Below are 21971 nucleotides of genomic sequence, written 5' to 3' on the forward strand. Positions count from 1 at the left end.
GAACTGTTATGTATAACCCAAAATAAAGATATACAATGTTATGCAAGTCACATGACCTGACTGCAGCTAAACAAATGTATATATCAATAGCTTCACTGAATGTCTGCAGTTAAATACCTTTTGCAATACTGTCTATGAGGTGTTTGTGGGCACTGCAGATTTATGGTTGTGATAATAAAGTGATTCATGTCATGTATTGCATGATAAATTTTACATTTACATCAAAATTGTGAACTTTAAGATTAAATTGTAACTTGGAAACAACTGCCTGACAACACAGGGACAAAATCAGCAGAATAAAAGCTGCAGAAACTCAAAGAAAGTGGATTTTATGTTGACGACGTTTCATACATTTGATCTGATGGTGGAACACTAATAACATGTAAAAATACATTTACAAATGTAAGTGCTGAATTCAAAATTGTATTCAGTTAAAGCACAGACACATTAGCATCTAAATGTACTTAACAAAGAGCTCATAATGTGGAATGGCCCCTCTCTTACGTTGCTTTGTTATTAGATCAATGTTATTGATTCAATAATCTCCTGTTGGACAGTTTAATCACACGTCATAGTGGATGAACTGGATGTCAATTTTGAATGACATAAGTTAGTGCTGCTCATTTCCCTCATCATTACAGTAGAAGTATTAATTGAACAGTAAATAATAGCAAATGCACTTTTAATACCACGCTGACGGTGAACGAGTGAAACACGCAAAGTCAAGACGCTGCGTGCGTATTTGCGCGCAACCTCGGTGCCAACGTCAGGGCGCACACACGGTGCGTGCTGGAGGCAGAGCGAGGTAGGAGGGCGGACGGACGAGCCGCGCATCCGCAACACCGAGGAGGGTGGTGCGGTGTCAGAGCCTGCAGGAATCCAGAAAGTCCACACACGAGGCAAAATGCGCTGAGGGGACGTCTGCGTGGAGCTCGGTTTGATGACCAAGAGGTTTCCTCATACGACACTGACACGAGTCCGGAAAGAGGCAGAAGAAACGACGCAGACAAGTTGTGATTCCAGAGGAAATCCGAGAGGGAGATGAATACCAACGATGCCAAGGAGTACCTCGCGCGGCGGGAGATACCTCAACTATTTGAGGTGAGGGATGATGGTGTGCGCTCTGTGGGGATGAGCTGGCAGAACAGTGTGTGCAGATCTCACGGTGTGGCTTTTTTTCTTTTTACACGTTTGCGTCGATGCTTTGCAGAAAGCGTGTCAGAGTCAAGCTAAAGATAATTTTTTATGATGTGTCAAAGATGCCACTTTATTCATGGAAAACATGGAAGCAGATTTTCTGGATTGATTCATATTTTGTATAAACTTGTTTTTATACATTTTTACAATCACAATTATAATCAGGCTAAGATTGTATTTAAACCAAACACACATCTCCACCTTTTGCATAATTAGCTTTCTCTTAACCGAGATGCTCTCAGCTGACAGATTATTTATCATGAGAACAAAAAAAGACAACGTGATCATATGACTTATCACTTATGGTATATCTGTGGTGGACAGACATGAAAGTGCTGTAAAGAATGAGAGGTTGTTTAAAAATGAATATTCCTGTATATCAGAGGTGTTGCCTACAAGGCAAAGTGCAGCCCGACGCCCACTTTAATCCACCTCAGACAGACACAGTATAATAACTTACAGATATGTAATAATGAAATATAATCTTCTTTTTCCTGAGGGGAAACTAAATTGGCTCAGCCACTTAATTAGAGCCAGATCTGAGTGCAGAGCAGCTAATGTGTGCAGACAATCACTGCTTGTTTATTTACAGGCAGTTCAAATTACACTGAGCAGTAAAGTGACACATTATCATAATAACTGCGTATTTATCATCCATCAGCTTCGATGCCGCTGGTTTTCAGCTGAGAGACGCTTTTTGTTTTTCCTGCTGGTGGGAGTTGTAAGCGAGGAGGTTGGAGATGAAGTCCCGGAGGATGCTTTTGTTTCAAAACATTCCGGGTCATGGGGACCTCTCACATTCACCACAGTCCCTGGTTAGTCCTCCTCCACGATTAAAATAACAGGTCGTTGGCGGGCTGCGTTTATTCGCCGAGCTCAGTCCAATTTCATGGGCTTCTGACAGAATGAGATGTGTTGATCCCCCGCCGGAGCCGAGCCTAGGCAACCAGCTCTGCACTTCATTAAGTCGGGCTTGCTCTCTGCCGCCTCTCTGCAGAAACAACACATCATTACAACAGAGCCCCTCACACTTATTCTCCCTGTCTGTGTTCTTCAGAGCCTGCTGACAGGTTTGATGTACTACCGGCCCGATGACCCCATTGACTACCTGGAGGCCTGTCTGATGAAAGTCAGGGAGCTGGGAGGACCAGACAAGGTGCGATGGGACACCTTTGTGGGCCAGGAGAAGAAGTCCCTTCCCCCTCTCAACGGGGGCCAATCACGCAGGTCCCTCTTCAGAAATGGTGAGCGTGGAGCTAATGTCACGGTGCAACATCTCAAGACCATAATAGCTCATTGTTTCAACAGGATAAGGGTGTTGACATTTGTGTTACGCCCTCACGAGCCCAGTCAAGACACATTGTTCAAACTGTTGTACTTGGAGGTAACGGCAGAGTTTTTGAGCCAGACGAGATAAGAGTTTTGTTTGTTTTTGTCCTTTGGTTCGTTCGGTGTGGTTTTTTTCATGAGGCTCAGCTGCGTGCATCACTTCTCTCACATAGATTTAGTGCCAGAAGCCTGAACACCCACAAACACAACATGTCCAAAACACCAGCGACAAATTCCAGAGGTGACCCCTTCATGTTCCAAGACAGAATCCAGAACATCCCTGTGCTGCTTTAGATGAATGGACTGTCCGTTACAATGCAGGTCAAACACGTCTGCATCTATGAAATTAATCTTTAATCTGGACACTGGTCGTTACAGCCGCTCCATTCATCACTGTGGACTCCAGCTGAGGTTTACAGCAGGTGTAACTGACACTGCAGATGCAAAACTTGTTTCAAATTTGCAAAGCAGAGTCTCACCTGCGTCTTGTATGCTAACAACAACATTTGCATTGATATCTTATGTCTGTTTGAGGAAGAAAGTGATGGGCGGCAGAAACAACACAGGAGCTTGACTATGAGAGCATTGATCTATGATTTTTCTATATCAGGGGCCATGAAGGGGCCACTTGTATGTCCAACACCGTTGTACACTACCTGGTTCAGTCAGGTGCACATTTAAGTCATTCTTCATTTACTGCTGGAATTAGTTTATTGTTCAGGCACATTATTTACTTAAAATGTAAATTCTTAACAAATTATCAAAGTTATTGATGGTGGTGAGTTTTCACATGAAGAAAACACAAACTCCTTGGCAGAGGTAATAAAGTAATGTGTGCATTAATGAGAAGTTTGTTTACAGGCGTGTTTCTCACAGCACGCAGCTGCACATAGATGATTTTTATCAAACACACGCAGGACTCCTGCTCGCAGAAATTCACCATCATGTTGCTTCTTGTTATTTTGTGCCAACGATGCCTGTAATGTTTGCCAGCTGCACGGTTTAGCTGCTGGGAGCTGCAGCCTCATCAGGGCGGAAGATTTCCACACGCTGTGATTCCTCTCAGCTCAGAGTTTTAAAACAACGTCTCTTCTCTCTAAATTCATTTTCCTGATTGTCGGATTTACGTGTTAGAAATGGGGAGCAGCGTTATCTGTAATTCAGTCAGACAACTCACGTTCAAATGTTTATTGCAGCAGTAGAACAGGTTTGTTGTGTTTGGCATCTAGACTTAATCACTCACCCGGATATGATTACACAAATATGACGCGCAAATACTTGTCAACCCCCCCCACACACAAGGTGGGTGTGTATAATAGATGATTGTGGAGAACGAGGTGTGTCACATGATGTTTGTCACGTGATTAGAGCAGCGCAGCTCGAGGTGGCTGCCTTGAACTAGCTCTAAGGTTCCATTTAACAAATTTCAGTGTTTTTCTAAATAGTTTTCATCTCTACAACAGTTTTTGATGTGGTTTGTTGAATCGTTTATCGCTCCTCTGTTTTCCTTCGATTCAACAAAACCTACATTTCCATGACTGATGCATCAGCACTACAATTAAAATACAGCGTGATGAGATACATTCTGCTCCTGTGTAATAACATGCACTGATGATCTCTGTCTTTATTGAATGTGTTTTAATCGATTACATCACAAGAGACAGCTGTGTAATTGGCAAAGAGAATGAACCGTCTCTGAATTCATCGCACGCACAGATTTATGTCTTTATTTTTTTTTAACAGGTTTGTTGTGAAATGAGATTGTCAGTGTTTAAAAATGCAGTGACAGCTGCACGTTTAAGCATCAAATTATGGTACAATTGCTTTCATTAATACCTTTGTATGTGTGTGTGTCTGTGTGTGCGACAGTGTTGCCCGACAGTCCCAATTTCCCCTACAGACGCTACGACCGCCTCCCTCCCATCAGCCAGTTCTCCATCGAAAGTGACTCAGACCTGTCGGAGACGGCGGAGCTCATAGAGGAGTACGAGGTGTTCGATCCGTCGAGACCACGGCCCAAAGTCATCCTCGTCATCGGTAAAGCTGCAACACAACGGGCAAAAACAACAAACATCAGAACTACACTTATATCCGACCTCACACAACACAAAAATGAGGAAACACTGAGTGACATACGAAGGACGCCGTCATTTTCTCTGATCATGTTTCTGATTTGAAGTCCTCATCTGGATTCCTTGAATGTTTTTCCACGAGATAAGAAGGAGCAGCAGCGCAGAAGCTTTTATGAGTGAACAGAACAAAACAAGCAGCCAGTGTCTCTTCACTGCTTCTGATGAGTCTGATACATGAATATAAAGAGGTCAAAAACACAGAATACAAGTTTATGTTTGCTTTACTGATTATCTAAAAATACACAGCCTGGATGGGAACAGCTGAGGGAGTGTGTGTGTGTGTGAGTGTGTGTCAATCCCATTAAAGGAGCATAACCAAGTCCCCATGATGTAAATCATTACATTTTAAGGGGAAGACATGTTTTAAGGTTAGTACGTTTTTTATCCTGGTATTTGAATATGAACTCACCTCTCTCTGTATCAGCGGGGAGGATCTGGTTGCGTGTTGTGACACACTCCTAATCTGATTTCCTCGATGCGCCCTGCATTACCCTGTCAGATACATTCATTAAACTCATAAATTAAGCACGGCAGCTGCATAATAAGAGTAATGACACTGGTTGAGCTTGGATGGAGAGAGGCTGCTATTTATAAACGCTGTTTAAAATACTTCACTTAAAGTTTTAAATAAGCAAGAAAATGACCTCAGAGTCTTTTTAAAGCTTTAAAAAAAAAAACAACCTGCTGACAGTTCTGCGTGTTTTGCTTCTTGCTGTGTACCTGGGATGTTCACACTGTTTATAATGTTGTTTCCTCTCAGCACAAAGCCACTTCCAACCTTGTCTTAGTGAGCTCATTGTGGCCTATATTTTAAAGGGGAAACAGGATGGCAGCAGCTGTCATCTCTTCGGAGGATCATGGCGAATGTTTTGTCAGGTTAGCACAGGGAGACACAGACTGACAAAGACACGTGTGGTCAGTAGAGAGGGCCGGGCTCGAACGCTCAACAACAAAACACACCAAGCTGTAGGATATAGAGTACATATTAAATCACATTAGAATATTTGATTTGATCTATAGGTACTTTTACACTTCCACAGCTGCAGCAGACGCCACGACCACAGACATTTTGTCTTCAGGCTGTTCATCCATCTGTCCCCCCCGTCAATCTGTCCGTCTGTCTGCCTGTCCATCTGTCCCACTCATGGGAAATACGTATCATAGAAACGCCCTGGGGGAATTACTCCAAATTCGGTGAATGAACATAGACGTTATATCAAGACGGACGATATCACAGCTCCCCAAGAGTGAAGCCCAGGCCCACCTCAAAAAAAAGTACTTGTTCGTGATTGACAGCTGAGACAGACTCACGGTTGGCCGAGCGTGTGTAACGTCCGAACCCACTCTATCGTCCCCTTATCGCACCTGCACAGACTCTGGCTCTAAATGTGCTCGATAGCGACGTTTGTATCCGGGATATTTTCATCCCTGGATAACTGGAGGAAGAGGAGACGCGTCGTCCATCTTTATTTACAGTCTATGGCACAAAGGTTGACTTTGGGTTTACCTGATTTTAGTGGTCAAGAGTCAAGGTCACAGAATTAGTAATCCCAGTCGTACATCAAGCGGAACACTGTGTACTAGCTCAACACAGTTACAAGCATCACCTGGAACTCAGCAGATCTTGTAGAGACAAATTATCATCACTTTGCTGTGAGAACTTGATATTCTCATTTAAATCCTCCCAGATAAAATATCTGGCAATCACTTGCAACAATTCCCTTCACTCCTCGTCCCTTGGAAAAATAAATTCTGACAGCGGCACCATGAATGGAGTGCAGGCGGACTGAACTACCGACGGCACAGCTTGTTCCCAGACTCATTTCACTTAGACCTGGCCGTCAACCGGAAGCACTTTCTGAGCGGTTGACATTTCTATGGTGATAGTGGCCGTCAATCAGCGAAGCAGCATTCAGGTCGTCAAATGGCTTTTACAGGCACTTACCTGCGAACGGGCCTTTCAGTAAGTGACAGCCTCACATAGCTTACCGTTAAGTCGTTACCGCCCCAAACATATTATTGATTATAATTGGATTCCCTGAAGTGAGGGTGATTTCAAATGATCACATGTGTCGCTGCTGATATCTGGAACTTTTAAATTGAATGATTTGTTTTAATTCTGTCGCAGAAACACGACATGTGGACGAGTCGAACAATGCAGCGTGAAGCCGCGTTCTCCTCCTGTCATCACTCCTCTGCACAATCCTTTTTTTCCTTTTGAAATAAGAGAGAAAAAAGGAGAGGATTTGTTAGCGAATGTAGGAGGTTCACACATACCTGTTCCTCTCATCCCCCCCCCCACGCACGTGCACTTCTCCCCCGCATGCACACAACACACAAGCAGCAACACACAGTCAAGCAAACACAAAAAACACAAGCGAAATCATGCACACTCACACAAAGTCTCACATAGTCTGAGTTTCTCTCACTAATACACACATGCGCCTCCGCTAACACACCCACATGCCGAACGTTTCACACTCTCACATTCTCTCTCACACACACACACACATGCACTCATTCTCTCTCCCAAAACATCAACAGCTCTCCCTCTGTGCCTAGGTGGCCCTGGCAGCGGCAAAGGAACACAGAGCCTGAAGATTGCCGAGCGCTATGGCTTCCAGTACGTGTCCGTGGGCGAGCTGCTGAGGAAGAAGATGATCCACAACGCCACCAGCAACAGAAAGTGGAGCCTGATTGCTAAAATCATCACCAATGGAGAGCTGGCACCGCAGGTAGCAGAGGAAGAGAGGAGAGGGGGTGTGTGTGTGTGTGTGTGTGTGTGTGTAGTGGGGGAGAACATAAGAGGGATCAGCGCTGAGTGTGTCCAGTCACTCGCAGGTCATTATCACAGCGTGACTGTAATAAGGGGCTAATTATCAGCATCCATATCACAAGCATGCTGGGAGGGGGACGCTGTTCTGTCTCATTAGCATATACTCTCTGCAAGACAATGATGGAGGCTGTGTTCAACATGTCCAAGGACAAAGAGACGACCAAAACACAACCATTATGAAGGATTACGTTTAAGCCCATAATATATCCTCAGCCTTTTCTATAGCAAACCATGTGTTTTCTGCTCAGGACGTAGACCGGGTCATCCAAACCTGCACCAGACCCAACCAGAACCAGAACATGTTGTGTAGAAGCATCGTGTAAATGCACAAACCAACAACTTCAAGTGACTTCAACCTTGAACCCTATTTATTTAATAAAGTTAATTTGTATAGTGCTTTAAAAGCTCGGCAGTTTGGCATGAAGCCTGACAAATGGAGGGACAGGGAGCCAGACCTGAGGAGACAGTCTGGATCACAACCACCCATATAAACATACAACTTGTGTTTTTCACGCTTTGTTGATCTAACAACCAAACACATCAAGAGAAGGCTTTTATGGATTGAGCCAAATCAGCGGTTTCAGCTCCATTTTCAGTCTTTTTCTTAAGACAAGCTTTAATATGAAATATGCAACGAGCTGCATCAATTTTCCCATCTTCCTCTAGACAAGAAGACGAACACTTGAGGGGGAAGAAATCCTCCTTGTATTTCCTCTTGTAGTCTGAGTGACTGTGACCGTGCTCATCTGCAAAATGCAGTAAATACACAGCATCACTGTCAGCCAACGAGCAAATGGACTTCTCATGAGAGGCTCTTGGACGTCCCACTGGTCTAAAATTAAAGACAGACAGTGCGCTTGCTTCTATGCAGAGTTATGTAAACATGGGTTCAGGAGGATCCAGTGTTGTGGCTCCACTCACTTTGCAGAAGCACATCACAGAAACGCAGGCTGACAGTAACGATAAATTATTGAATGACAATGACAAATGTGCCGTACAGAAACAAAGGTAAACTGTCATACCGAGGCAGGGGGGGGGGGTGGGTGCAGGGGGAACCCAGGGTTCAGGGGGTCACGGAGCAAAGGGATCCAGTGGATCGAGGAGCTGACTGTGAGGAGGTGCAGATGGCAGATTAACTGATAATGAAATTAACTGATAACTGAAGCCTCCTCCAAGAGTCAGGTTGTGTCTGTATTCATTCCCTCTTGGCTTTATACCGTATGACATCTTTGTCTGTACCGTGTAATCTACTTTATACCAATAACCCCTAATGCCATGCTGCTCCCGTTTTTGATGCAACATCACAATTCTTCAACACTGCACCAGCCAGCGTTGTATTAAAACTGATGATGGTTCCTGAGTGTCCCAGATCTCATTTAGCAGCTCAACATTAAGTACAGTGCTGAGTGTGCTCCGTGTAGGGAGCAGTGAATGTGTGAAACAAGGGAGAGATCTGGAATTTAATGATGACTCTGTGGCTGTGTCTGTCTGTGTGATTGCTGGGTTATTGTTGTCGACAGGTCGTCTCTATCAGTCAATTTCAGAGATGATCATCCGATGCATTTCTCATTTTGTCTTTACCTGCATGCATTAATCTGTTTGATGGAACCGAGACTGGCTGTAATCCCTGCGTAGTCCGCTGGGCCCGACTGCTCCCGTTCTGCGGTTAGGAGGGAAATTAAATGTCTGTGTTAGTCATTGTTGGCCACGAACACGGATGTTATTTTTAGACCAGAGCATTGCTCACGTATCTCTGCCATATCGTATGATGCATTCCGCCCGGAGAAATACATTCGTACGTGGTGACCTCCTCCAGCCACGAGGAAGTAAACGATGATGAAAGATGCTGGCACTCTGCCCTCGAGTGCACTCGAGACAATCGTTCGGCTGCATTCAGAAATACTAACGTGCAACTGGATAAACAGACAAATTATGTTATTATGTATAATTAAGGATGATTATCCAACGTGCTATCATAGTTTTTTTTATCATTTTCACAGTAATTATTACTCTAAATCAGCTTAATTTCCAAAGGGCTTTTAATCATTCACTACTTTTTATTATTTTTATACTCTGGGAACTGCAGCAACAAACCTATTACGTCTTTCAAGCTTTTGATTGAAAAGCTGATAGGCAGACATGCCTCATGACATCAGCTCGTCTCTAAGAAAACTTGGCAATTGCAATGTGACAAAGTTAAATGTTAAATTTGAGGAATCAACAATTAGCCAGAACTCCAAGCATCTGGCTAATTGTTGAGATAATTGTAATGATCAGTATTTGAATGAAATCCTTACAAATGTGGTAAATAGTGGTTGTCAAGCAGTAAACATCTTTTCTATCGCTCTTTAAACATGTAAACACAAACCGAGGCACCAAGTGATGATGATCATGAATCTTGTCTGTTTTTCTTCCGCAGGAGACCACGATAACCGAGATCAAGCAGAAGATTATGAAGACCCCCGACGCTAATGGAATCGTCATAGATGGGTTCCCTCGAGATGTCGGACAGGCCTTGTCCTTCGAGGACCAGGTGAGTTTTTATCTGGTCGATGGCAATGCATTCGAAGGCCAGCTGTGGCTCAGGAGGTAGAGCGGGTCGTTCACAGCGGTTAAATCCTCGTCTCCTCCAGTCTGCATGCAGAAGTGTCCTCGGGCAAGACACTGACGGCTGTGCTGGACGGATGATATACAGCGTATATAAGCGCTGTATGAATGTATGGGTGGATGTAACTTGTTGTTTGAATACAGTCCATCCATTTATAACTTTCCGATTTGTTCGAGATGCGAGATCTCTCTAATTGTTTGAGAGGGGGTGTCACAACTGTTGTGTTGTTTTCGCACACAAAAGAGCCGTGAATCACTTACGTAACTTCTCTCAGTGACGATCGAATCAACGCACTGCTGTGTCCTGCAAAGCACGGTGGACGGAGGGAGTCTTTTAGGAGATCGATCTAAAATATTTTAGATCTTCTCTTTTGACTGATTCTTTTGATATGGTTTTATTTTTGTTGTGCTTGACGAACGTCACAATCAATGAGTCATTTAGACAAATACTGTGGTTCAGAGCACAAGAAGCAATTTGATGGCAGCACATCCGTCCCACATCGGAGCACACAAGGCTTCTCTTTAAGTTTAGACTGGTCTCAGAGTCACTGTTGTTATTTTGTGATGCAGCAAGATATCCTGTTCATCCAAAACACACACACACACACACACACACACACACACACACACACAAAGAGTGATTCAACCAACACCTGCCAAGAGCCATATATGTAATATGCACTGTTATCTGATTGGCAGTGTGAGATGTGAGGATGGCAGCTCTAGTTCCGGTGGATCGGGGTTTGATGGCGAGTATTTGATATCAGAGGCTGGAGGCAATTTGCATTTTCAAAATTTGAATTCTCATCACATCGTGACACGCGAGTTACGATGATGGCTCTCGTGCACACTGTCATTTCTCTAAAGTGGCATATTTGCGTAAAACAGTGTTGAAGCGACCGCGTTGGTGTTTTTCATTCAACGTTTAAGAATCCAAGTTGCACTGGAGACCAAATCCAGTTTTCAACAAGCAAACCGACACAGCAACTACTGGACATTCAAAACAACTATCCCATTATTACATTTAATAATAGCTGTGCACCATGAAAAGAAGCCGAAGTCTGCTTTCATGGGTCCTATTGTAGTGAAATAACCAGACTGTTAAAACACACAGGGGAGCCCGATAATTACACCACACTGCACATACATATTAACTATTTTTAAAGCTATCGCTCTACTTAAATAATCAGAAATCAGTACAGAATGAGCCTGAATCAAGTATTCATGGCTCCTCTGCGGATATAAAGTCACCACCGAATACTAAATAAAAAAATACATAATATATACTTATTCATTTATATTCACAATGACGAAAAGTTTCATTGCTGTTTTATTTTTTTTGTCTTATGGATTACACGTTTTCTTTGCACCTGACACATGAGCTGTAAACCAGTCGGTGTTTGATCTGGTCTCGTGTGTAATATTTAACATCAGCACTGTGTTCGCACCGTTAGAGCGAGCAGCGCTTTACATCAGCACGTTTCAGCCGCTGCTGTCACCGATCAGCAGTTCAACAGTGAAACACTGGTTTTCCATTTCACTGCCAGGTCGATGCTCAGTGTTCCTGAAAAAGTGCACGTAGTGGCGCTCTGAGCGAGGACTGTTTGACGACTGCTTCGCTCCTTATGTCGGAAAGCATGTGGCAGAATAAAGCGTCCTTGAGCGAGACTGAGAACTCAGCAGTGGATGTTTGTTGTGGATGTTTTGATCCGTGGATCATTTATTACCATTGAAAACATCTATAATAATGTGAGAATACAAAGAAAGGATTGTAAATGTTAGAAGATGCTCACATGCTAATGTTGTGCCCTCAAAATGACAGTCTTACTTTATAGAGCCCCCTAATGGAAATAAATACTAAACACTTGAGCGGCCGACGTTGTGACACATTAGTCGATTGGCTTTTTAGAGGAATTGATTCTTGTTGTCTCATTTAAACTCACCTAACATTTATCAACATTTAAAAGAGCGCTCAATGACTTTTAGAGTGGTTGGGGGATAGGACGGTTTTTCTGGGTTAGTGCAAGAAAAAAAAACGACTTTTTCAAGCTTCTGTGGAGAAATAGTTTGAACATCATTGTGTGTGTGTGTTTGTGTGGTAAAAAGTTAATCTCGTCTGTTGTTTATATCATGGACAGCCGTGTGTTTTGTTAATATGTCACTTAAAGGAGCACTGAAGCGAAGCCTGAACGTTAAATATCAAACAGCATCACAGTCGACAAACCGCCGCGCTGAGTGGAGGTTAAATGTTTGAGGGCCCCTGCAGAGGAAACCAGATGGGTGAAAAGATGGTTCGGTGAAACATGGTGCTGCGCTTTGTCTCGTCATCATTCTTGTTAACGCTTGTGAACGGCTTGACAACGTTAGTAGACGTGCTGCATCCCCAAATCGCTGCCGTGCAGACTATCGCTCCAAACGTGCAGGAGGGCAGCGTATGTATGAGGTTTTCTGCATCTGGTCTGATTGTTTCCACTTCACAGTGGAGAACATTGTAAAGAAAGTTATACTATTCAGTGTTCAACACTGTGTCTACACATAGATGATGAACATATATATATATATATATATAATTTCAGAGATAAGCGTTCATTTCTTCCGTAAATACAAAAATATTTGGCCTTGAATTTCCAGGCCACACCTGATCTACTCTAGGTCTAAGGATTCTCATCACACTAACCACCGTCGACAACCAGTCTTGTCTCATGTCTTCGTTATATTCTCCCGTTTCCCCGGTAATTGTACATCCTCTCCCTCTTTTAGTGAAAAGGCCAAGTCACGACGTTAGAGAGCTCATAACGTGGCTGCTGCCGTCTCTCGCTTCACCTCGCCTGACAAGCGATTCCACTGTGTACAGTACAGTCCCTGTCTGAGAGCTGCCCGAGGAAACAAAACAAAGAGTCTAGATGATATTTCTGGCTCTCACGAAACAGGAAGACGGACTTCTATCCAGACAGTCCACACACACGCACACACACACACACCCCTCGCTCTTCGATAGATCTCACTGATGTATTACTATGGTTATAATCAGCGATTCCAGCTGTTTTAAACACAGAGCAGATTAGATGTGATTAAACATAACCTTCCCTCGGTGTCTCTGCATCAGCTGAGGCTGTAAACAGAAAAAATAAACATACAGTCATTCATTAACTCACACTTGTTGCTGAACATTTGGCATTTTCACATTCACATTTCCCCGAGGTCTCGTAATTAAAATGCCATCCCATCTCTCATCTTGTAATTCTGTTAAATGTCTTTCATAATGCATAATTGCAGAAATGTGATTCAGGTGATTTTTTACATTGTGTAATTTAAATTGTTGGATAAAAGACAGTTTGTGAAAGGATCCCCGGAGGGGCTGAGGAAGTTCACTGGAGTTTAAAACCACACAGATATCACATTTGTATACATTTGTGTTTATAATCGTGTCCCAGCAACGGCTCAGACACAGCTCCCACAGTCACCGGTGATTGGAGAGGAGCTGATGACCGCTCACACAGTAATGCACAGATGCCGCAGCCCCGAGATTTACAATTGAATTAAGTGGCAACTGGTTGTTAGAGGATCTTTTGTGCAGCTCAGGAGCAGATATAGAAAGTAACAGTGGGGTGGTTTGACAAATGAGTGATAACCTGGTACAAAATTGTAATATATACACATCTGAAGCAGCGTTAAAGTAACAGATTGACACTGTGGGACAAACATTTATGTTGCTGCTGCTTTAAGCATCATGTTTTACAGATAATATCCTAAAGAGCCTCGTACTTTATTTAGACCCTATACTCCCCAGGTGTTGTGTGAGCTCAGGAGTGACCCTGTGATGCTGTTGATCCTCTGAGGACACAAAGCTTCCATTTTCATTAGTCTCCCTTTCCTCCATGCTGCTACTTTGCCCTTTACAACATCACGGCAGCCATTTAGGAGCCGCTCCTCTGGGCCGTTTAGAGACCCTCCTCTCTCTGCGTCCTCCCCTCAGGCGTTTTAATAAACTCTACAATCGAGTATGCAGGTGTCAGTCTATCATCCTATCTGCTCTGGAGGCATCAATCTATCCATCATTCACATTCACAAAGAGAAACTACTGGATGAATCACCACAGAACTTCGGGGGAGATCTCATTACATTTTTGATGCAGATCCAGGAATTGTTTTTCACTTTCTTTGACATTGTTTTCACCAATTTCCTGAGTAATAGTCAACGGAGAGCTGATCTATGAGTGGGTTAAATTTAGTGCAGCTCAATTAATTATCCCTGTGTTGGTCTCTGAACCCACAACACACACACATCTATCCATCGACCTATTAATCATCAAACACGACCTCGTTTCTTGCTGCTTTTCTCTGCAGTTTCTACTGTTTTGTCTGTTTTGTCACATTTAATTAAAGAAACGATGAAGTGGTGAAGAAAAAAGAAAAAAACAATATCACAGTGATTGACAGTGAACATAGTTGTGGAACAGTTCCAGTTGGTTCATCGATCACTGCGTGAAGCTGCCATCCATCATGATGGTAATGAACAGAGCAGCAGAGGTTTTATCGTACTGCAGCGTCTTCAGCGTGGACGTCATAACTCTGCCTGCTCTCTTGAACTAAAGTTACCTGAATAATGATTTTATTTTATTAGGGAGGCACCTGTTGTATGTCTTGAAAGTTTATCAATTGAATAATTGAGCAAAATTAAAATTGATTTAAAATTAATTTGATAATCAGTTGATAATTTAAGAAATTGCAGATAAAAAAAAGACAAATATTTGATGTGAGAATTTGTCGGTCTCGCTCTAGTAAATTTGATATTATAGGATTTTGAACATTTAAAGGCATTACCTTGTGCACTATTGTAAGTTATTTAAAACTATTTATCATTTAATAAAAACATATTTGGCAGATAAGAGAGGATGAATATAGCTATTTAATTTAATAACCCTCAACGCTGAACCCAGCTGCCTGCTCAATCAGTACATGCTCATAAGGTGAAAAATACATTATAATTACATGCACTGATTTTGTTGCGGTTGTTTGGACAAATAAATGCAATTCAAACCACTGAGGCTTCTGAGGATAGACTTCTGTTGTCCTGCATGAGAACTGCTGGACGGCAGACACAGGGAAAGCTCGCCGGGCTTATGGAGACAGATTGAGACGTCTGATACTCGGCAGCTCCGCTCAGAGAGCTGAACAGCATGTAATTAACCAACAGCAAACAGTGCTGATGCCCATATTTAGCTCCGTCTGCATGTAAAAATAATAATAACCTAATTTGTAATTGCACTTATCTAAACAAAATCAATGGCATTAAATTCAGTTCAATTTTCTAAATTTATAGAGGAACCCAACAGTTCCCACAATGAGCAGAACTTTGGCGACTGTACAAACCTCAACTCGGATGAACTCTAGAAAAAGGTCAGTGTCAGAAGAGAGTCCAGAGTTATTCGCTCCACTTTGATTTGCTGGAATCAGAAGTTTTGCCCAAACAAAAATATGGTTCTTAAATGTCAAAAAGCTAAATAAGGCTATTTAACTGTGCATGTGACAGTATCAGAATTTGCGTCACAAAGAATGTTGAGAATGACTTTCCTCTGAAACACAACATGAAGCAACATTTCAGGACATGAATCACTGCCATTTGTTTATCTCTCAGCTTCTTTTTTTCCCTTTTGATTGAGTGCATTCAGTAGAACATCCCTAAAAGGATATTAGCTGTCGTGTTCGCCACAATAATCAGGTCAACATCTGCCTGGTAAAACTCTCTCTCTCTCTGCGCGTCTGTGTTTGTATTAATGAGGAATCCCACCGCATGCTTCCTGGCCTTTACGCGGGCGATAGCATCGCTGATGGAACTGCCGGCATTAAAACAGTTTTTAATAGACGCCTTCCTACTCTGTTGTCGCTCGATAGAAATGACTGTGGTGTCTGACTGCTGCCGCACATTCACAGTGTAAAACCTGAGGAAACAAGGACACAAGAGTGGTCACTATGGCAACAGAAACTGGTTCGCAAAGACTGAAAGTCCCGTTGTCGAAGTGACATGTGTGCGTCTCGGGAAGCAACACCATTCGCGCTATTTTTGGCCGCGGCAGATCAAACGCAGACTCGGGGAGCAGATTTCATTGAACGCGGGAGGAAAAAGAAGAATTTCCCGCCGGTGGTGCGGCGGGTGAGTCAGGTCCAGGTTGAGGAGAGCAATTAAGAGGAGGTCAGAACCATGGCAACCAAGTGATTTCACTTTAAAGTCCAATAACAGCGTCAGAGATCTATACATAAGCACACACTGTGTTCAGTTTACAAACTAATTGGTTGCTAAGGAATGTCTTTGTGCTGGACTTTGTAAAACAGAGGTGGTCAGGCTCGTTGGAGCGTCATTAATTCAATCTCTATTACTCACACCTCGCTCAGTGTTGTTGCTGCTGCCTGTTGGAATAGTCGGGGGTTTATTTGCACTAGCTCTTACATCTTGGCAACAGGTGCTGCAGCCCTGTCGTAGTTACTTCATCATCTCATGATTGTAGTAATTTCACCAGAGGGGTTTCACTTCACGCAGAGAAGTGTTGACAATCATTTTTAGCTTAACCTTCTGTTAATACGACTAATTTACTGATATAATTGCATAAATTTATGGATAGCAACAAAGGCTGCATACTAATTTTGGATTTAGGTCAGTCACTTTGAAGTAATATTGATTCATAAGTGTTAAAATTCATGTTTACGCAGAAGGAACGGGGGAAACAGAAATAAATAAAACATAAAAACTAAATAAAGCATAAAACATTATTCATACGACAGGTAATCAAAAGTTAATGTTTCCTTGTTGTGACAACCATATCAGAAAAGAGTAATGAGTAATCACAGCTTTATTCATGCATATGGAGGATATGAGGCAACGTTACTTGAGCTGTCAACTTACGATTCATAACGTCCTCCTCTTCACGTTTGATCTGCAAAAACATGGACACAGACAGATGAGTCAGGTCATAGAAAAGAAACTGGTTTGAAAATACTTCCATGTGACTGTCTGCAGTCTCACTCTTCTGATGTGTGTGTGTGTGTGAGTGTGTGTGTGTGTGTGTGTGTGTGTGTGCAGCAGGTAATGGTGTTCTCACATCCTGCTGAGACAGTAAAGTGTCGTCGTCCTCTACCCACAGTTCCACCTGTATTCAAACTGTATCATCAGAGGAGCAGCTGCAGGTTATTTTCAAGGCTACCTTCATGATGCTCATTCAGTCCAGTGAAATGCAGGTGGTGGACTTTTCCATTCAAAAACGTAAAAACGAGAGAACCGAGAGTGACGCTGTTATTCTGATTGAAGTTTTGACATTTTGACCTGAATGCCTAGAATGTCAAATTGAAACCAACCCTGCATTAGTTCCCTGGTCTCCTCAGAGTCGGATCATGAAAAATCCCATGTGAACGGAGGTGAGGTGTAGGAGTGGTGTAGCCCAGAGCGCTGGATGTGACGGTTCCCCTCTTTTCTTTCCCTTTAGATATGCTCTCCTGACCTGGTGGTGTTCCTGGCCTGCACCAACCACCGTTTGAAGGAGAGGCTGCAGAAGCGAGCCGAGCAGCAGGGACGACCCGACGACAACCCCAAGGCCATCGACCGCCGTCTGACCAACTTCAAACAAAACACCATTCCTCTGGTGAAATACTTCCAAGAGAGGGGCCTTATTGTCACGGTAAGGCAGGGGGGAATAATATCTACACGTCTGCTTCAACTTGCTTTGAAAAACAGTTAAACTTAACAAAAAAAAGTTCACGGTTGTCTGGCAGGTTTGAAACATAGACTGTTTGTAAAGATGGACAAAGCGCCTGTCTTCCTTCCCAGCCACTGGTGCCGCCATCTTGCGCAATTACTCAAAGAATTAAATGTACTGAGTGTAGTTTGGTCCATATTCCATCCACTAACATGGAGGAGGCAGGGTTTACGATGTATACTGCAGCCAGCCACCAGTTAGGGCAGCTGTCATGTCATCCATCTTTATATACAATCTATGGTTTGGAGCTAGAATCTTCTGTTCGGTGACTTACCACTGAACCATATTGATCTTAGAATTCAATAATCAAACATGACATTTAGTGGTTTAGTGGTTTTTGCAGAAGTTTTTATAAACAAGAATATATTAACACTCAGTTTTAATCTTTCTGGACTGCATCTCTTTGGCTGCTGATTGTTTTGCAAGCTGGAAGACACATTGTCTGTTGGGACAGAGGACTCAGTGTTAATCAGAGACCGTTGTGAGCTTCTCTAAATCTGGTGCAGAGGGGTATCGATGGTATGTGTGAAGCGGTTGCTCATGGAGCTATTGGCTCCTGCGGCCAACAGGAAGTGGCTGCCCACTCTGCCTGTGGGAGTCTTATTGATCCGTCTGAGTCTCAGAGCTGCGCCGTCATCCAGCGAAGGGGATACTGAACAACTGCTCCGCCGTTACTGTGAGAGGCTTTTGTTTGCATGGATTTAGACTGTTGTCTCTGGACATTTTAAACTCAAGGGTAATCTCCAGTGTGTCTCATGTAACCAGATGTCCTCTACGAGTCAAAGCCTGCTGCCTGTTTGTGTCTGACGTTAGGTTCCATATCGTTCACTCGCACTTCAGTATCAACTGATGGTACTGAAAATTGTCAGGTAGCTAAAGTTGGCAGCAGATTCCTACTTAGATTAGTACTGTTCTTTATTTTGTCAATAATGGACAAATGTGTCTTGTATTCTGACAACAGGGTGAAAAGCTAATCAGCTAATATGTCAAATATTTTCTGAAGTAATCAGAAAATTGTTTATTTTGAAAATACAAGAAAATGGCAAATCATTTACATCACGATTTCTCACAGCCAAAGATTTTATCAGCTCAGCTGTTTTCATCTGCGTTTGTTTGTTTGTCCGTCTGTTTGTCAGCTGGATGACAAAAAAAACGACTAAACGGATTATCGTGAAACTTGGTGGAAGGATGCATTATGGGTCAGGAAAGAGCCGATTACATTTTTAAGCCGGATAAATGATAAAACAAAGTTAAAAAGGCTTGTTGTGTTTTTTTTGTTGCAGTATTTAAGTCATAGGGTGATTTATTTTCCTTCTCAAAGGAATGTATGAGCCAGAAATTGATTTATCACATCTGTGTGGGTCCTGCAGACATTATGAGTCGTACTTACATTTTTTAATCTTGGCTGTTCAGAGAGAAATCTTCATTCCCTTGTGGCTGAATTGTGAGTTAAATTTTGCTCTTTTGTTTGTTGGTGGTGGAGGCTGCCGCTTCACATCCTCCATCCATATTCATGCTCAGGTTATTATTATTTTATAATATCACCCAGCAGCCCTCTGTGTCAGACTTTTTTTTTTTTACTCACAGAGAAATGAAAACATTTTAGACCAGCATGAACCTGGATTATATTTCTGTAGAGTCGAAGGTGGAGCTGCAGACAATTTTTTAATCAAAGCACCTTCTGGCTAAAAGCTCCATTATTATAATCATGATGATAAACTTCACGTATACAGCAGAGCACCTGTGTCAATAAAGGTCGGAAAGACAAAAAAAAACATCCATCCGTTTTTCAAATGCTGATCAGATATTGATTCATGCAAAGGCGTCCAAACATCCCTCTCCCCAGCAACATAGTCCTGCTCCCCTCAGGGATCCTGAGGCGTTCCCAGGTCAGATATATATTTAATCTCTCCTGCTTGTTCTCCACCCCGGGGCCTCCTCCCAGTTGGGGTTGCCTGGAAGACTTCCAAATAAAAGGCGCCCTGCCAGGAGGCAGCATTATCTAATGCCTGAACCTCCTCAACATTCAACACACAGAGGCAACAGCTTTACTGCGACCACCCCCTCCCCCAGAAACTAACAAAAGTAAAATACGAGGAAGTCAAGCTGCTAAAAAAGTTAAAAGCAAGCAACACAGCACAGGAAGCCTTAATTAACACGATGCTGTTTCTTGATTTCAACATTAAAGCTCAGCAGCAGAATTTGTTTCTGGACAGATGGTAAAAGATTCTCTGATTATGAGAAGAGAGATGTATTTAGCGATGTAGCGGCTAAAAGATTTATCAGGTAAGTGTGAGTCATCAGCATAAAGACAGCACTATGTTTCTAAAGCAGTTCTCTTCATATGTGGTTATGTTTCCTTCTGATATGTTATCTGAAAATACTCATGTGCAGTTACGAGGTAGAGTTACTTGTTGCAACTGAGAGGGACGTCCACTAGTAAGAAGGACGGTGGTTTGATCCCTGGTTCCTCCGGTGTCCTTGAGTACAGTCCCTACACAACAGAGGACACTAATACTACACTACGCACAATACTACCCGGTAATACTTTAAACAGGCACTGAACTTCACTGGAACTGGAACCATACTTTAAAGAATGCTGGTTAAGAGTTTACCATGTCTGGAGTTATTGTGTACTGCAAGTAGTATGCTCATGAACTGACAGATATATCATAGACCTCTATATTTTGTTTCCGGTGTTTGCACTCAGGGTTTCAACAGTTTTCATTCAGAAAATGTAGGATGCTGTTAAAATATAGCACAAGATACTAACTTCCTTCCACTTTCTTTCTTTGTCTCAACAGCAGCCGTCCTTAATGAAGCTAAACACAGTTTTAGTATAATTTGTGAACAACATTGCATTTCAGTGTGATCAGGGCATGAAAACACATTTTAAAGATGAGATTAAATTCTAATGGGATAAGATTCCCCCTGTCCGTCAGTAATTATCCCAAGAGAAGGACTCAATACTTCCTTGACTAATGAATTCAATAAACTGCGGGGTAATTGCTTTGGCTTGGTGAAAGGCTTCTGTGAGAAAGTACTCCTTTTATTGCAAATGTCAGGTTCAATACGGGAAGACATAACTCCATAAAAGAACAATCACGATGAATCATTACTGCACATAGTTGAAGCTGCATAGAAATGACCAAATTGACAATACGCACGTCTGCAAGTCTATTAATTCTTGATGTTTCATTGAATTAACTGAGGAAGTTCTGGCGTCTTATTCCTCAGCGTTGTCAGCTTTCCTCCTGCACGTCAAGTGATGACATTTCGACTTTTGCGCTAAAAGTGAAGATGACGATTTTCACGTAGGCTGACTCAGCTTATCGAAACCACACAAACACACACACAGCTGCACCACAAAGACCCGAAACAGAAAATGCAGCGAGGAGAGATAATAGTTTCTTGTGGCCTCGACTGAAGTCGTGTTGTCATTCTAGAAAAAAAAGGAGCAATCTAATTAAGTATTCCCTGAGTGAGTTCAGCTCCAGCTTCCTTCCTATATGTCACTTGATGCCACACAGGTACAAACACACTCACCTTGCACCGTCCTTCTGGATCTCGTGTCTCGGCAACGAGGTGTGTGTCCATTATTCCTGGAATGTAAATGAGATACAGGCTAATCAGAAAACACATGAACTTTAAATGAATCGTCTTCATGTTAAACACTGACACAACAGACCTGGACTTCATAGATAACCTTGACTTGATAACCTTGAGTTTCACCTTCGTCTATTTCCATTAATGTATTTTGCATTTCTATCTGTTCATATCTCCTCTGTGACGACTCTGAGCTCCACACAGCGTCAAAGAAAAGCATTATAGATTGTTGTGTGCAGGATTCATCAATTCTCCAAATCCCCATCAGCTCAAAGTCTTCAAGACTTTCACATGAATTCATTCATACGACCAAACAGAACATTTGAAGTTACAGTAAACGCACGAAACAAAACGAAAGGAAAAGATCTGCAGCCTTTTAACAGAGCACAAACGGAGCCGCTGCTTTAACCTGCTTCACAAAAGACTCCTGTTATGAGTCATGTGTCTCCTGCCTTAAATGGACGAGGTGTTTTAACTCGGCAAACAAGGTTAAAGTTTGACATGAATAAGACATGTT

At 42.6% G+C, this 21971-nt stretch overlaps 1 protein-coding gene across 1 annotated transcript in view; it reads left to right on the forward strand.

The window, feature by feature from the left end:
- Window positions 1-852: 852 nt before the first annotated feature.
- Window positions 853-21971, forward strand: part of ak5 (adenylate kinase 5) — a 44485-nt gene continuing 23366 nt past the window's right edge. Inside the window, exons 1-6 of the mRNA XM_069511281.1 lie at window positions 853-1101; window positions 2255-2441; window positions 4396-4563; window positions 7221-7393; window positions 9914-10027; window positions 17579-17770. Of these exons, the coding sequence (XP_069367382.1) occupies window positions 1042-1101; window positions 2255-2441; window positions 4396-4563; window positions 7221-7393; window positions 9914-10027; window positions 17579-17770 (894 nt within the window). The 5' untranslated portion in view covers window positions 853-1041. The remainder of the gene's footprint in view (window positions 1102-2254; window positions 2442-4395; window positions 4564-7220; window positions 7394-9913; window positions 10028-17578; window positions 17771-21971) is intronic.

Source organism: Paralichthys olivaceus, chromosome 16, assembly GCF_024713975.1.
Source record: "Paralichthys olivaceus isolate ysfri-2021 chromosome 16, ASM2471397v2, whole genome shotgun sequence".
Lineage (NCBI taxonomy): Eukaryota > Metazoa > Chordata > Actinopteri > Pleuronectiformes > Paralichthyidae > Paralichthys > Paralichthys olivaceus.